The sequence below is a fragment of the Papilio machaon genome, chromosome 5 (genome assembly GCF_912999745.1).
Source record: "Papilio machaon chromosome 5, ilPapMach1.1, whole genome shotgun sequence".
Lineage (NCBI taxonomy): Eukaryota > Metazoa > Arthropoda > Insecta > Lepidoptera > Papilionidae > Papilio > Papilio machaon.
Window position 1 is genome coordinate 3,298,534 of NC_059990.1, and position 16,494 is coordinate 3,315,027.

Consider the following 16,494-nt stretch of genomic DNA (forward strand, 5'->3'; position numbering starts at 1 on the left):
CAACCACATCATTATCACAATCATCCTAAGTCTTTTGTAATCTTGATATGTTTTGAAATTTTATTAGTATTATTTACATGTAATATATAATCTTGACGAAAATTCCTTTCGCTTTAGTTCAGACGTTAATACGAATGTTAATTTTTTTCAATTGCAAAATCTATCTAATCGAAATGTTAACTATATATTCATTTTATGAAATCTTGTTTTCATATCTCTTCCGGTAAACCTGTGAAATAATAAGATTAGTCACATTAAACTGATATTTAAAACTTAATTTGAGTTAAAAACAGTTTAATCGTGAGCAGAGAGGGGGTGAACGAGAGGAAGGCGGAGGGGGAGGGGGTAATTAGCTGCGAGCACGTGCGTAGGTACCGAGCGCCGGATGTAGCCCGACGTCAATTGACTTGACCCCCTGCATCCCGTGCCTCATACGACGCCGACACATTGTAATGACAATCCTATCTTAGCCCACACATTGTTGCTGTTGATAAAAATTGGATTGACTCGGGTCTCATTGATTTTATTATAATTTTTAACAAGCGTTCGCCGGCGATTTTGTCAGCGTAAAATAAAAAGCCTCAGTTACTCCCGCATACATAAAAAAGTCCCGTCAAAATCGGATCAGCCGTTTCGCAGTTTACCTGGAATAAACGCGGATTTGCTTACTGACAGATAGACAGATAAAAAATTAAAAAAATGAATATTTTAATAGATTAGGTAGGAAGACTGAACCTATAACCTATCAATCTTTTCTTAATGCGTCCATTATACCGGCGTGTGAGGTGATGGGGCATCCCATTTTACGTTAGGGTCGTGATAGCTCGGTAACAGAGGGTAGACGAGAAAGCTACATATTTCCGTCCACCCCAATTGGGGTGAGACCTTAGACGTACGCGTTAAGAGAGTGGAAAGCTTTTTATAAAACACGGTGACTTCTAGAGACGTTTTTATTTCACAATTTGAAGGTTTCTTTGTGGCTGTGAAGTCTACAAAAACATATAATAAAATGGTACTATGGTACTAATATATTTGACCTTCGCTATTCGCAAAAGTATACTAAAAGCACATTTATATACAAGATTTAATTGCGAGATACATTAAGCCGTTAGAAATAAGCGAAGTTATAAATATAATTAATTAACCCATATCACAGCTTGTTAACGAGTTAATTATTATGAAACTGATTTGGTTTTAATTAGATTTGCGAAGTAATCTTGATTGTCATTGTAACGTTAGGCGCTTTTCGTGGAATTGCTGCGCTTTGTAAAGTATCGTCAGAGGTATTTCCGAACCAATGAATAACTTTGAAATCTTTAGTGTGCCTGCATTTTTCTTATTGCGGATATTCGTGGGCAGTGATGATATACCTGATGTTATAACTGAATTCCATTGTTTTATTTTTTAAACGAACTAACATAATATACTTGCTTCGTTTCAAATTATGGAAGACACATTTATTGGATGTGAATATAGACTAGTTGTCATAGGTTCATTCTTGTTGCATTTGATAAATAATATTTGGTTTATTAATTTTAATGTTACTTATTTTTCTAATAAAATCAACTTGTCGCTATCATTTATGTATTGCTGATGAAAAGGTGTATACCATAGTTTTATTTTATACATCCTAAGAGTAATGATTGCACTCAGAGTCGCTCACCTTAAGTGTGTTGTTTGCATAATCTACATTAAGCGAGTAATCGAATTTAAATGCTCCAAGAAAAGTAGCTTATTAGTGTAGTGGTGCGCACTTGGCGTCGGCGGAGTGCGGTAGGGCACGGTTGTGCAAGCCGCTTGCACAACTTGCGCCTCGCATTGTCTCGAGCCGTTCACTGCGTCGACCTCCGCTCCTACCGCTTGGCCACGCTCTATCTGATAGATGATAGAGTAATATTGAAGTTATTAATAGTATAAAGTTAGAATATTTCGGCGACTCGGAACATCGTCTCCAACTTAGTTCTGCGCAAAACACATTTTTAGGTGTAGAGGGACGTAAAGAGTTGCGGAGGGAAGACAAAACACAGCGCGCAGATGACCTTGAACCGCCAAAAAGATTTAAACGGCCCATATCGACATTGTGACTATTAAAGCAATACTATGATAAGCATGTCCTCCCACAACAAGTAACATTGTTTTTTACGACTCCTTAGGTAATGGAATATTACAGTTGAATATACATAATACCTTGCTGTGATGTTATCAACAGAGCAATGTTTTTTTACATAACGTACTAGGTTACAGTTAACATATAATCAACGTGAAGGCAACATTAAAAGACCTTTCCTTATACGCGAATAAAATTTAATGTTAGTGACGTCATAAAAATATCTATTGAACAATTAGATTGCGCAAATTTCATCAGTAAGTACAAATTTGTTGATCATGCGACCAAAAAGCGAGTTTAAACACATAGAAAATAAAACAATGAACTATCTAAAGTGAAGGGATATAAGTCCGCAGTATTCATGTCCGAAAGTCAATCAATCAACTCTGAAGACTCATAATAAAAATGAGCAATTGGTTAAGTCATACATACCCAGATGTAAAAAAATTACAAAATCAACTTGTATAAAAATAATTCTTAAAAAATTTGCTATTTTTTTATCTTAAGTAATCTTATGTTTATTAATTTGATTTGCATGGGATATATTGTGTGGCATCGTTCGTGATACATCATTTGTTTATTATAACTACGCAGTTTTAGCGTTCGCACACGTGATGCCAACATCGAGTTCCTTATACTTTGTATGTCTCTTAACCTTCGTTTTATGTTGCGAATGATTTGTAACACGTAGTTTTGTGTTTAGAATATTGACTACTGCACTCAGAGTAATTGAGTAGTGATTAAAAAAGTCCCTTAGCGACTACTTAATGCCGATGGGAGAAATCTACTTAAAGCGGCTATTAGAAGACATACAGGGCGATCAATTGATGGCGATTTCTGTAGAGTTTTACGCCGTTTATAATAATGTATATTATAGTTTATTTTTGGATATAAGTTGTGCAAAATTATAGCATAACGTGTTAATCGAATGCCGTAAGTCCATTTCGCGGCGGAAGTGAAGCTCACGGTAGGCCGGATATTAACAGAGTGTGCGGATTTGCTCGAGCCGCGCCGCGTCCATTTCTATTATGTCTATTTATCATTGTATAGATACATGTTGTCCTGATGGATGTTTTTGTCTTTATTTGATCGCGACTTTTATTTCTTTATTTCAAAGCAATAATTACTCATTTATTATTCTCTAACCGGGGTAAGCGAGTTTAAACAAGCACTCAAACCATAAATATATTATTCCTGTAAAAAAATTATGTTTTCTATTAATTTCAATCATTAAATGTTACTACATTTTTGTTATATTTTCTGTCATTTTGTGCGTAAACGTGGCAATCAGTGTGTTTTAATTGTTATTTGTGCATGCAAACTACAAAACTATATATGCATTACTCGTTAGTAATGCATATATGCATGTTTATATATGCATACGTGCAATGTTTCTATTATTTTGTTTTTATTTCAGCAACAAAAATTCGGATGCGGGGACTATGAGCCACCGGCCAAGTTGCAGTGCGGCGGGCCCGGGAGTGGTGCGGGAGAGGGCCTCACTAAGTTCTCCGTGGAGATTGTGCAGCAGCTAGAATTCACCACCTCCGCTGCGGACTCGCAACCGCAACAAATTTCCACCAACGTGACCGTCAAAGCTCTCGCGAATGCTGTTAAAACTTCTGGCTCCCCGCCGCCACCTCAGCCGCCTCGGGTCCCGTCGCCGCTGGACTGCGAACGAGAATGTAAAGCCGAATGCAAGTCAGAAGTGGCCGACGACGAGTTCGTCGGACTCGACGAATGCGCCGCGGCCTTGGAACGCGACGCGGCCTCTGCTTTCCCCGGCCTGGCCGATCTGATCGGCGAGGACGACGGCGACGATACGTTTGAAGACTTGATAACTGAAATATCGGAGTACCCGGAGTTTATGAAAGATTTCGATCTGGACGCGGGCAAACTGAACGGTGGAGGCGGTTTGGCTAACAGCTTGGAGCCAAACGAGGGAGAACCCGCGAGGCCGTACAACGGTGGCGAGATGTCCCCGGCGGCGCAGACGCTGAAGCACATGGCAGAGCAGCATCAACAGGCAGCCGGTGGGGACTGGTCTCGGTACCGCGGCTACAGCGGCTACCGGCCGCGCCCGCCCCAGCCTGCCATGGACCACCTGCACATGTCGCAGCAGCAGCAGTTACATCTCACGCAGCCTCATCACAATCTACAGGTAAGATTTCCATGCGTAATTTTTCCTCTCTATCACTATTTAAAACAACTTATCTGCTAAATGTTTTCAATCATTTCGTATATTAAACAAAAACAATTCAACCAAAAACTCCTTATGAGGTACAAACCTTGCAGGATTTAAAGTTAACGCTCAATAATTTCCCGCCAAAAATGTAATACAAGCAGGTAGTTATCGAAGCCGCTTCCGCGGACGCAACGAAGCAACGCCGGAAACCTGAGGATTACGCAAACATTGTGGATTGTAAACTGGAAAGAATTGTATTGTATTAATAACAGAATTATTATCTCAGTGAGCGGATTGCGTTTAGTAATTGAAAGTGTTCTTTATTGGTTAATTCATGATAAGACATAAAAAACATGCGAGTCTGGTTCGGTATCGACCGGGGGATTGTGCGCGCGCCGCCCCTCCACTCGATGGATATTACTAGGGCTTCCATAAGTTTTATTTAACTTTTCAGACCTATGTTTTGTAATTCCTTTCGCTTTTTATTTACAGTTGAGAAATTCACTTTACTAAAAATATTTTTTTGTAAAGTCCCACACATTTTTAGGGTGCGTTTTAAGGATTTTTTTTTTACAAAAACTTTTCACTAACTGTAGTTTTAAATAAATTAGAATAATATTATAATAGGGTGATATATTTTAAGCACTATTTAAAGAGACAAATAGAAAGGGCATAATGTCTGTAAGAAACCGAACGTGTGGACACAGTGATCAGTACGAAGGGTGTCGACTGTCGACGCAAGTGCGACCAGCCTGTCCCTACCGTCTTTTTCTTGCTTACAGCTGCTCGCAGGAACCTACGGAAATCGTCCCTAAAAAAATAACGCAATGTGATTTTTTAACTTAAATCAACGCAATGTCTCTTTAATGTTCGTCGGCATCATGTTAAAATAATGATGGTCTATTTGTCAACAAATTGTAGCTAATTGGCAATAGGTTAAAACCCAGTCTTGTTTAATTTAAATTAAAAAAAACATGGTTGGTTTTAAAATAGATTTACACAGGCAAGAAAATTAAATATTATTTATTCCAATAAATTTGCGATTCAAATATGAATCGCGTAGTACTTTTACAATATGTAATTTTTGTTCATCAACTTTATGCAGTAAAACATGTTGCGGGCGTCAGTCAGTGTTCCCGTTTCATTATGACGTAGGCGCCTCTTATAGAACAGTGTATTGAGTACTAAGCTAGACGTCAAATCTCCACTTAAAATGCGGCAAAATATTATCCAAGAATTCTAATATTATAAATGCGAAAGTTCTGATGGATGGATGGTTTGAAGGTATCTCCGGAACAGCTCAACGGATCTTGATAAATTTGGCAAATATGTAGAACACATAAGCTACTTATAAAGTTTTTTTTAAATCCACGCGGACGGATTCGCGGACAAAAGCTACGTTATAAAAAAATTAACCCACGTACTCCTGATGATGTGGGAACTGTAAAAATATTAATTCTAAATATTGCGGATTTATTTTAAGTTCCAACATATAATTAAAAGCTATTCGTAAGTGCAGTTATTTTTGTTAAAAAGAATTAATATCCTTCTATAGTTTGGAATATACAGTACACTATATAGATATGGGTACCTACATGACGCTTTTACTAAGTCTGTGCGTATGATTCAACGCAACGTTCCTTTTATAGTGCTCTAGCCAGTACATAACAATAATCTGTACTCCGTTTGGCAAAACACACATGTCTCGGACCACATGTTTAGCATGATAAAAATTTATATACCACTTTAATATAACCTTAGTATCGTACAACTTTGAAATTAGTAGAAATTCGTAAGAAAAAAAAAATAATTATTAGATAAAGTAACAAATCCTTCATTACTTTAATTGTAATAATAATTTATTTTTAATAAAACATAATTTAAAGTTGTCAAAATATTTACGCTAGTACAGTGAAACTGTTGTAACAAGATAATGCGTTGTACAATCTATTCTCTTGTCGGTTAAATAGATGTTGGGCCGTTGACATCTGATGTGCCTAATTATTTAATGAAACAAAAAGAATGGACTTCCATCCCGCGGCCATGATTGCTTCCTGTTGGAACACGTGTCCGTCCATCCATGACTATCTGTGCACATCTTAATAGAAAAATTGATTGTGTCTATTTCATATTTCATTTCTAAAGTCAATATGTATTTATTTGAATTAGGGTATTTTGCGATTTTTGACAACTAGCTTTTACCCGCGACTCCGTCCGCGCGGAATAAAAAATAGAAAACGGGGTAAAAATTATCCTATGTCCGTTTCCGGGTTCTAAGCTACCTGCCCACCAATTTTCAGTCAAATCGATTCAGCCGTTCTTGAGTTATAAATAGTGTAACTAACACGACTTTCTTTTATATATATAGAAGATGTTAAAAAATATTTCATATCAAGTCTAGTCAAACCCTAAGTATTTTAATTGAATACATATTTCCACTGATAAAACATTAACGACAATACGTGTTGGTTTATTTCTCGGTATTAATAAATTCAATTTATAAATATCCTCGATTAAAACGTGTCTTATCTTCGCTTATGTTTGTGAATGTTTATAAATTGTTCGGATTGCTGTTGTGGTTGTGGCGAATAAAGCGATGTAAATATTGCTTGTCGTTGGTTTTTGGACGAACAGTGGTGCTAAAAAGGCAGATTTTCTGGACATAGGACTTCTCCAATGTCTGACTACAGAATGCGGTTCTTCGCCTTGCGCATCCAGCTCATTTCTGGTCACTATAAAATACACAGACATAGTTATAATTTAGCTTCGAATCATTTATCCGAAGCCAGAATTCCAGTATATTTTTTTAATTATTAATAGATGTTGTTAAATGATGTAAAATTGATTTCAACGCAGTCTTGTAGCGTTTGTACACAGCGCTACAACATTACCTTTGACCTAACCAGCGCGGTGGGCGTTAGTGACGTCAAAGTGTGGGCCGCGCTAAATATATCGGCACTGTAAGGGCCGCTGTAACGCTGCCGATCGGGCCCTGAATGTCAAAGATCACGCAAAATTATATTTTCAATTCATAAAAAACTTACTGAACTCAGCGTCTGTTACAATATCACAGCCTAAATAATCAATAAACCCATCCGACGAAAAGAGTCACATCTCATAAGAGACTATATCTCTTTTCAGATGTGACACTTTTCTATTTCACGACTTAAGTCCATTTTAAGTGTTAAGTGTATAAATACCTTAATGTAATGAGAATATAATTAACTATAATATGTCTATTGATAAGATGTTATAACTAACACGTAGTATAAGGTCATACTTATTGTTTATAATTAGAATAGATTTGTTTAGAAATAGTAAAGTTGACTCTGTTTCCTTGTAAGATAACCGCGAATGCAATTTATTGCTAACAAGGAAATGAATTAATAAATATTGCAAATGATAATACGCATCATTTATTACTTTTTTATGATTGATGGACTTGTGTTCGGCTAGAAAAACTAACTACTAAGGTTTACAATGTTTGCACTACATTCTGACCTTCTTCTGCATGTATTTTGCATATGCAAGCGACAAGGGAGATTGAAAGATCTAGTCAACAGCTGTTCAAGTCATACAGCTTTCGTTATCGTTCCACCCAAAACATCATTATGGTTAAACACGAATGTTATAAAACTGACTGCCGTCAAAAATAGGGTTTCTTGCGTGGACATAATTTGACATGGCACAGGTTAATTCGCAGTGATCATAAAAGTAAGGTACGTTTTTAATCTCAGTGGATATAGTATATCGTCTTTTATTGTCTGATCTCATAAAGATACAAACATTGACAATATTGGTGCAAAAATGTGGGAGCCACAAACGTCGCAATAAACAGCTCTTTTTATCGGGCATTCTGTTTGATCTCCTTTAGTATTCGTTTATCTCACCGCCGTTTAGTTGACAATAGAAATTTTACTTATAAGCCTATCAATGAAAGTTTTTATCATATCATGTCTTGTTTTTTTTTAACTTGCTTAGACGGACTTAAAGTTTGATTTGTTTGTCAATACCTAAGTAGTAATTAAGTTGCTGTTATGTTACACATTCTGCTTTGATTACAGTCTAAACAATTGTGCATCTGAAATGTTTGTTTACTGATGTCTGGAAGTACTGTGCCTTTGACAAAGCAACCTGGATATTTTACAACCTTATTGCTTGACGATTAGGTACAGAATGATATGACACTTAAGCGTCACGGAAGCATGCTATTATGCAATTGTTACCTAGTGGCACGTGTATCGAGAACATTGTTATTATCGACGATAATGACAAATCAAATCAAGGTCTTTTGAGCTTGCGTTGAGGTAAGGATACAAGGAAAACTTACTTATCAGTATAAATGGGTTGCCTTAAATCTTTTCTATGAAAGAGCAGCGTCGTAAGCTAGATCTGTTCATTGGAATTTCTTTAAGAAAGGTGATTTTACTTGTAGGAAGAAAAAGATTGTACATAAGAGAGCACGTTTGATTGATCTGAGAAACTATATACAGTTAACAATAAGTTATTACGATATAATAAACAAAACCATGTTCTCATGGTGCATTACGACATAGTGCAGAGGCGTGGTAGTGATATGTATGGAGTGTGTTGTTTGCAGCTGTGTGCTGTGAGTGATAACGCGCTGGTTGCTCTCGATGTATCGCAATTCGCAACACTCCGCACCGCACCGGCAATGTCACTGTGAGAAAAGCAACTGTATTTATAGCGATGTTATCAGACCGCTGAGCAGTGGCCGATGTAAATTCCAATTGTAAGCGACTTGTTTCTGTTACATTCACATAACTCCGATTGACATTTGCAATATTTTAATACAACATATATCACCTTTGTGTCCAATGTATATTCATTTGTGAAAATGTGTGGGACACGATATGACGTCAGAGTATGCTTATAATTATTCATTGAGTATATAATCGTCTAATAATTTCTATTTAATGTAGTGTAACATATTTAACTTTATCCAATTCCCCTTAAACAATATTTCTAGTAAGGCATAGTTGTGGTGTGTGGTGCTGTTTATTCCTTAAAAGACCATAATATGACAAACATTGAACTACATTTACATAAACTTGTCTAGACAGAGTATGATTCTGTTTACAAATACTAACATTAAATCTCTCGTGTAGCCAGATAACCTTCTTTACAGCAATTACCCTTGGCATTTAGTTATTTATAATTATCTTACTTTGGTTAAATTAGTATATTTTTCCGTAGTTTTTATATAGTGAGGGAGTTTGTTCACTGGAGCCCGCTGGCCGTGTCCTCTAAGTGGTTTCAATCAAGTAAAGTGACTTCTTAATTTTATTACAATTTGTACCTACAAAGACAGAGTTTAGATATTACTTAAGAATAAAGTAATTTATTTTCAAAGCAAACGATTACCGTAAGCCTAGGGACTTAGAATTTTATCGAATTTTAAATATATCATATCGAAAAAAAAACATATTTCGTGAGTATGATTTATTTATAATTTTGACGGGTTTATTTGATGTTAGTTCTCCATTCCATTGGTCATTTTTTTATTTAGTAATAAAAGAAGTAATCTAATCGCAGTAAGCTTTAATAAAAATGGTGCATCGCAATACAAATAAATATGAGCTGCTGTTTAAATGGAATGGTAAGTTATTGTAAAATTTGACTAGGATTGATTCCGTAAGTGATAAGATTCGACTTAAAAAAAATGATTTTAAAACCACGCGGAAAATGTAAAGGCTAAAAGTTAAGTTGGTTGCCTATGTAATTAATAATTTTAAAAAAAACTTGTAATAACTTGTTAAACACCTCGAATTTAATTTTTGAGTTCGAGAAAGTAATTTTCAAGCAAGTGGTGAAATGTATATAGCAAGGACTTATTTTTTAAATTTCAGTTACGATTGAATGATGTAAGTTTGATTTAAGTTAACAGAGTAAAATTCTTAAGCTTTTCTGTTCTGTTTTGTTTCTTTTGTTAAAATAATATTTCTCAAAATTAAACCGGGTAAGGTATATACAATTGCAAACGCAGTTCACATTTTAGTACTAATTACTTTGCAAAGTTCAAATACAAAAAGGTATGTAATTTAGTCGCTTGTGAATTTTTTTTGTAATGTGAAGGCAGCCATAATCGATGTCGTGAGTCGGGATGGCGGCGCGACACCCCCTCATCCCCTTTCATCCTCCTTCAACCCTCCTATGCTATGCAGAAGATACATACTCGATGCAGTACTATACGTCATATAGCTTTTGATATTCATTACGATGACGATCATAAACAAAGTTTTAAATCGGATAAATCCTAATTCAAATTGACATACGTAATTTGTTTGCGTTATTTTGGCAATTTTAATGTTTAATTCGATGCAATGCAGTGTTGCCAGTTGTTTGTAAACATGTAACTATAAACATGTATGATAGGTATCATATGTAGAGGCTCAGAATCAGAGCTTGAAAATTGTTTTTCTTATACAATGGTTTTCCATTGCCGGTATTATTAACCCTCTCTTATTCACTAATGTATTCGGAAAGTTAATTAATAAATCTTACTAATATTATAAATGCGAATGTTTGGATGGATTGGCTGAGTATTAGAACAGTGAGACAGTTGAACATGCACGCCAAGACAAAAGTGTATTCTTTTGACAGTAAATGTGCGTTTAAAACAATAGCAGTACTGCACTGTCCTGCTGCCTTGCTGCACTGTAACTAGGATCTATCAGTGTTACCGCAAGGAATATTTATAGAATAATGCCTTGTTCTACAAAATTTTAAATAAGATCGTGTTGTTGCTAGGTGAAGACGATCCGCACTGAGATGTGAGTTGATATCAGCGATGCCGTTACTCCGTCTGGCCTAACAATGCCTTAGCTTAGTGGACTTTTTGTGCACACGCGATCCCATCCGGTTTTGTTCAAATAAAAAAAAGATATGATCGAAAATCTTGCGGTCCGATCAAAACAAACCTTGCCTAATTCTTGCTATGTTATGTTCTGTTGTAAAAAATGCAAGAGGCAATATATCTCGCTGTATGATCCATAAAACAAACATTTTGATATATACGAGTATGTTTATCTATATTTGTACATAAACACACAGAGTGGCGAATCTCTCCATGTAATGTAAAACAATCAACAAGATAACAAAATGTACATTTCACAATATATAAATTAATTATGTATTCCAATTCGTAACAAGTAACATGACTAAAAATATACAATAAGATCATTTGATATTTCGATGTATATCTACTTAAATGAACTTTAAAATCGGTTTCTAATCTTAAGATTTATTGTTCATAGTAAGTTATTTCATCTATCAGTATCTTTCGCTCCTCTGTTTTAGGTTAAAAAAAAATAAGTTCCATACTCTTGAATAACAATTCCGTGTAATTGTTTACATTAAACTTGTAAATATATATTTCCTTAAAAGTAAATGTTTCTGAATTATCTGTTTATAAATAAAGAAAATAGTAGAGGTCAAATTAAATCAATGGTTTTTTTAAAGTTTGCAAGTGTATATAAATAAAAATACAGTAAAATAAGTTACAACAACGTCTTCAAAATCAAGATTTACGATTCCAAAGTATGACAAAATATAAACGAATATTTTATTGACACATGTTAAAAATAAGTAATAATATATGTTACTAATATTATAAATGCGAATGTTTGGATGTATCGATGGATGTCTGTTTCTGCAGAACGGCTCAACGGATCTCGATGAAATTTGGCATCGATCTAGAAGAATACATAGGCTACTAATTAAGTTTTTTTAAAATTCCGCGCGGACGGAATTGTGACCGTTAGAACACCTATACAACACATAGCTGTATAAAGATATTACGAAGTTATTTAAGTATTAATTTCTCCGATATTTTTTTAAAGCTTCAACATTCAAATAAGAGGCGACCCCATATATAGTACTTTGCAAGTAGAAAACATGTACATAAGCCTTTTCTTCGTTAGGAACATTACAAGCTTCGATTTAGCTCGGCCCTGACACCCTTTTTTCGTATTATCTGCCTCTATTTAAGTGTACGTGCTTCGTTTACAACCTTGTACATGGCCCTTCAGTAAAATACGTTTCAGTTTTTGGTATATACTCGTATAAATTTTACTATGTTGTTAATTTAATTTTTACTGGACTGTTCTTTTTTTTCGACTATGTCTCTGTCCACTCCCTTGTAGTGTATAGTTGAAACATCTTGACGGATTTTGAAGTGTTAGATGTTATTAGATTCTTTCCCTGAGTGTGGCAAGAGTCTACAAGTACGAGGGGAGGTCCAAAAGTTCGCGGAATGGAGGGGATGGAGTGGGGATAGGGTAGCTCGCTTAGTGTCATACTAATTGGGCACTCATAATTAGTATATATATAACATTTCAACCCTATAGTGCCATTCGTTTACGAGTACTCGCCTGCTGAACAAGTCAATCCGGAAGCAAACTGCAACTATGGAGAAAATTGAACATCGCGCTGTGATAAAATTCCTTACCAAGCAAGGAAAAAACGTTCAAACCATTTTAAATTAAATGGAAGCCGTTTATGGAGATCAGTGCCCTGGTAAAACAATGGTTTATAAGTGGCATGGTCTTTTTAAACATGGTCGAGATTCAATTGAAGACGACTCTCGCTCTGGGCGGCCAGCTGACGCCACCACATCAGACATCGTCGAAAAAGTCGAAAAACTTGTACTCGAAGACACACGTTTGAAGAAGAAACAATTATCTGCATTTGTTGGAGTATCAGATACAACTATTTTGCGTATCCTGCACGACCACCTGGGCATGACAAAAGTCAGTGCAAGATGGGTGCCGAGAATGCTCACGCCGCTTCAAAAACAGCAGCGCGTCGACGCGTCTAAGCACTTTTTGGAGTTGTGTGGAGACGAGCCCGTGCAGATTTTGGAGCGGATTGTTACTGGAGATGAAACATGGGTTCATCACTTTGAACCTGAGTCCAAACAGGAGTCCATGCAATGGCACAAAAAGGGTACACCACCTCCCAAAAAATTCAAGGTGTCAGAATCGGCGGGAAAGTTGATGGCCACTGTTTTTTGGGATTGTAAGGGAATATTACTCATTGATTATAAAGAAAAAGGTACCACTATAACCGGAGAATACTACGCACTCATATTAGAAAAGTTAAAGGAGTCAATTAAAGAAAAACGTCGAGGAAAATTGGCCAAGGGTGTGTTGCTTTTGCAAGACAACGCGCCGGTTCACAAGAGCCGAGTTGCCATGGCTGCTCTGCACACACATGGGTTCGAACCACTTGTTCACCCACCCTACAGTCCAGACCTGGCTCCTAGCGATTTTTATTTCCAAATTTAAAAAAAGAGCTAAGGGGAAGGAAATTTTCCGACGATAATGAAGTGAAGGAGGCAATTTCGGCCCATTTTGAGGCCAAAGACAAAAAATATTTTTTCGATGGTTTAGAAAAATTAATTCATAGATCGAATAAATGTATTAGACTTAAGGGTGATTATATTGAAAAGGAAAAATAAATTTATTGTTATATTTCATTGACAACCCTTTCATTCCGCGAACTTTTGGACCTCCCCTCGTATAAGGCAGTGTTTTAATTAAATACTCCATCGTTTTCGACTTCTTTATTAATACAATAACTATAGGTATATTCTAGAACAAATCAGTAAACGTTATGATATAGAGATAAATCTCTTTATTCATTCTTATTAGTATGTAGTGGCAAAATGTTAAGAGTGAGAGGTTCGTGGTAGGAACTGGTTTGTGTCTCGGCATCGCATCGCTCTCGTCTCCGGTCGGCAGCTGTCAACGCTCAGAGTTCACTTGCCGACGCAAAAACATCACATACGCTTACCTGCACAATACTTTCAAATTTATACACAAATTTCAGTAGTACACGATGGGAATATGGTCTCGAAATACGAGTACACTGTCACAGCTAACGAGGATTTAAAGATTATTTATTAAAATTATATAGTTTCGTATATGTTTTTGGTGTAAATCGAAAAGAACGTTCATAACTAAATCCATGGGTAAAATATTCAGATGCATTTTGCAAGGAAGAACAAAGTGACCAGTTCCCATGTGACAAATGCTATCGTAAATTAATTAGGGTGACACTTGCCATGTAACAAGTTCTCCAGTCTCCGACCGGAAGTCAAAAGTAAATTCTCCGTTCAGATTCAACATTGTTGCGCGTTATATAAAATGCACACAGGTAGTAATATAAAGTACGAATAACACATTTAACTCGTGAGAAAAATAAAATAAAGCTTTTAAAATACATTTTGTCTCTCAAATAAACCGGTTCCACAGTAGTCGTTTATGTTACAACCAGAGCTGGGCATTAACTCGTTAATCCGTTAATCGTTAATTAACGAAGTTAACATTTTGCTTAACGGATTAACTTTTAAGTTAACTTCAAAAAGTGTTAACGCTTTTGTTAACTTCCGTTAAACTCAACTTCCGTTAATAAAAGTCCGTTAATCGTTAAATTAGAAACTTGGAGACGTGCTGTCATTTTGTTTAAATTACGCGCCACGCCACGCTCGTAAGTTCAGCTAGGTTGGGCGACTGTCGACGACTCGAATGATAAACGAACGAATTGATAATTGATATATGTGAAGTTCGCGTGCAAGTGTGATGCATCAGAGCGTCCGGGAAAGACGTGACCAACAGGACAAAATCAAAAGAAGGTTCGAAATAGTATATTTCATTACGAGTATATAAAAGCACGAGTATGTAATAGCCCACATTCCGAACGCTCTTCGTCCCTGCAATACGCAACTCTTTGAGCAACTGTATTAAAACACTTTTTACTCGTGCTTTTTCTTTAGCTTTGCCAAACTCGTGCGTTCTCTTTCCCAACTGTCAAAATAATGTCTATTAAAAAGAAAAAAACAACCGCGAAGTTTTTACAAAAAAAAATCATTGAAGTTTTTATGATTCATGCAAATATTTCTAAAAAGAAGCTCCTAATTTGTTACAATATCAGATTTAATTATTTGATTCAATGAATTAGGTTAGGTTTCATTTTATTTCATCTCATTAAATTTCATTTTCATTTCATATTGATAAAAATAATCTACTGAAGACTTGGCCGTTTGGGCATAGTTCCCTTTGCCTTCCCAGAATGGGTGAAGAAAACAAAAAAAGTCTCTGTTTGTATTCTTTTACGGTTGGCGCCATATTTTAAACATTTTAGTTAGTTGAGTTTATTGTGTTTTTAATATTCTATTAAATTGTTTCATTTTTCGCAACTATATTAAAAATAGTTGTTTAGTACACGTGCGGAACTGTCATTACAACTTATTCCAACTGTCAACCCTCACCTTCGGCTGCGCCTCGGCTCGGGTAGACATTTGTCGGAACTCTTTGCAATGACAGGCTTTCCGCACTCGTAATGAAATATACTATAATGCATTCATACTTGTCTCTTATACTAATGTGTTATAGAATATATAGTCAAATTACTATTTTAAACAAGTGTCGCCACAATAAGTGTGAAATTAGTATGTACAATTTTGGTATGGTTAACTGTTAACGATTAACTTTAACTTGCGTTAAATTTTCGAAAATTTAACGCTTTAACGATTAACGAAGTTAATTTTTTAATTAACGATATAACGATTAACGAAGTTAACTTTTCGATTAACTGTGCCCACCTGTGGTTACAACCTACAAAACATTGAGGCATTATTTTTATATTATAAATGCTGAAATTTTACATTTGAAATCATTTATGTATACAGTCAAAATGATGGGGCTAAAATGGATAACTTCAAATATTTAGGTTATTTCAAACAAGCTGTATAACTGCTTAATTTAAGTGCTGATATCTGATGGCACTATTGCTTACATTTTAGATCCCAATATGTAAGCAACTTGAGATTTATGATTAAATATTAAACTTTGCATTTCAGATAATGGCCAATATGTTCCGTTACATTTAAGTAGAGCAATTCAAACATTTAAATCACCTGTTTCCTCCGGGTTTACAGGTATCGGCGGCGCAGCACATGCAAGTGAATAGCGCGGGCGCAGGCGGGCACGTGTCTGTGGCCGCGCAGCAAGGCATGTACGCCAACTTTCAGCACCAGGGCACGCCAACGCCGCAGCATCATCAAGGTGAGATAATTTGTAGTATTTATTCATAATTTTTTCGGCAAATAGAGTTTCACTTTTGCTATAGTTGAGAACTAAAAATTAAGTTATTGTAACTAATCAGACATTAGTATATC

The 16,494-nt window shown here is 35.8% G+C and overlaps 1 protein-coding gene across 2 annotated transcripts in view; it reads left to right on the top strand.

Moving 5' to 3' along the window:
* Positions 1 to 16,494, top strand: part of LOC106708901 (neurogenic protein mastermind) — a 34,482-nt gene that overhangs the window by 12,892 nt on the left and 5,096 nt on the right. For both annotated transcript variants that reach the window (XM_014500502.2, XM_014500503.2), the window contains exons 3-4: positions 3,525 to 4,268; positions 16,255 to 16,381. In XM_014500502.2, coding sequence (XP_014355988.2) covers positions 3,525 to 4,268; positions 16,255 to 16,381 — 871 coding nt within the window. The remainder of the gene's footprint in view (positions 1 to 3,524; positions 4,269 to 16,254; positions 16,382 to 16,494) is intronic.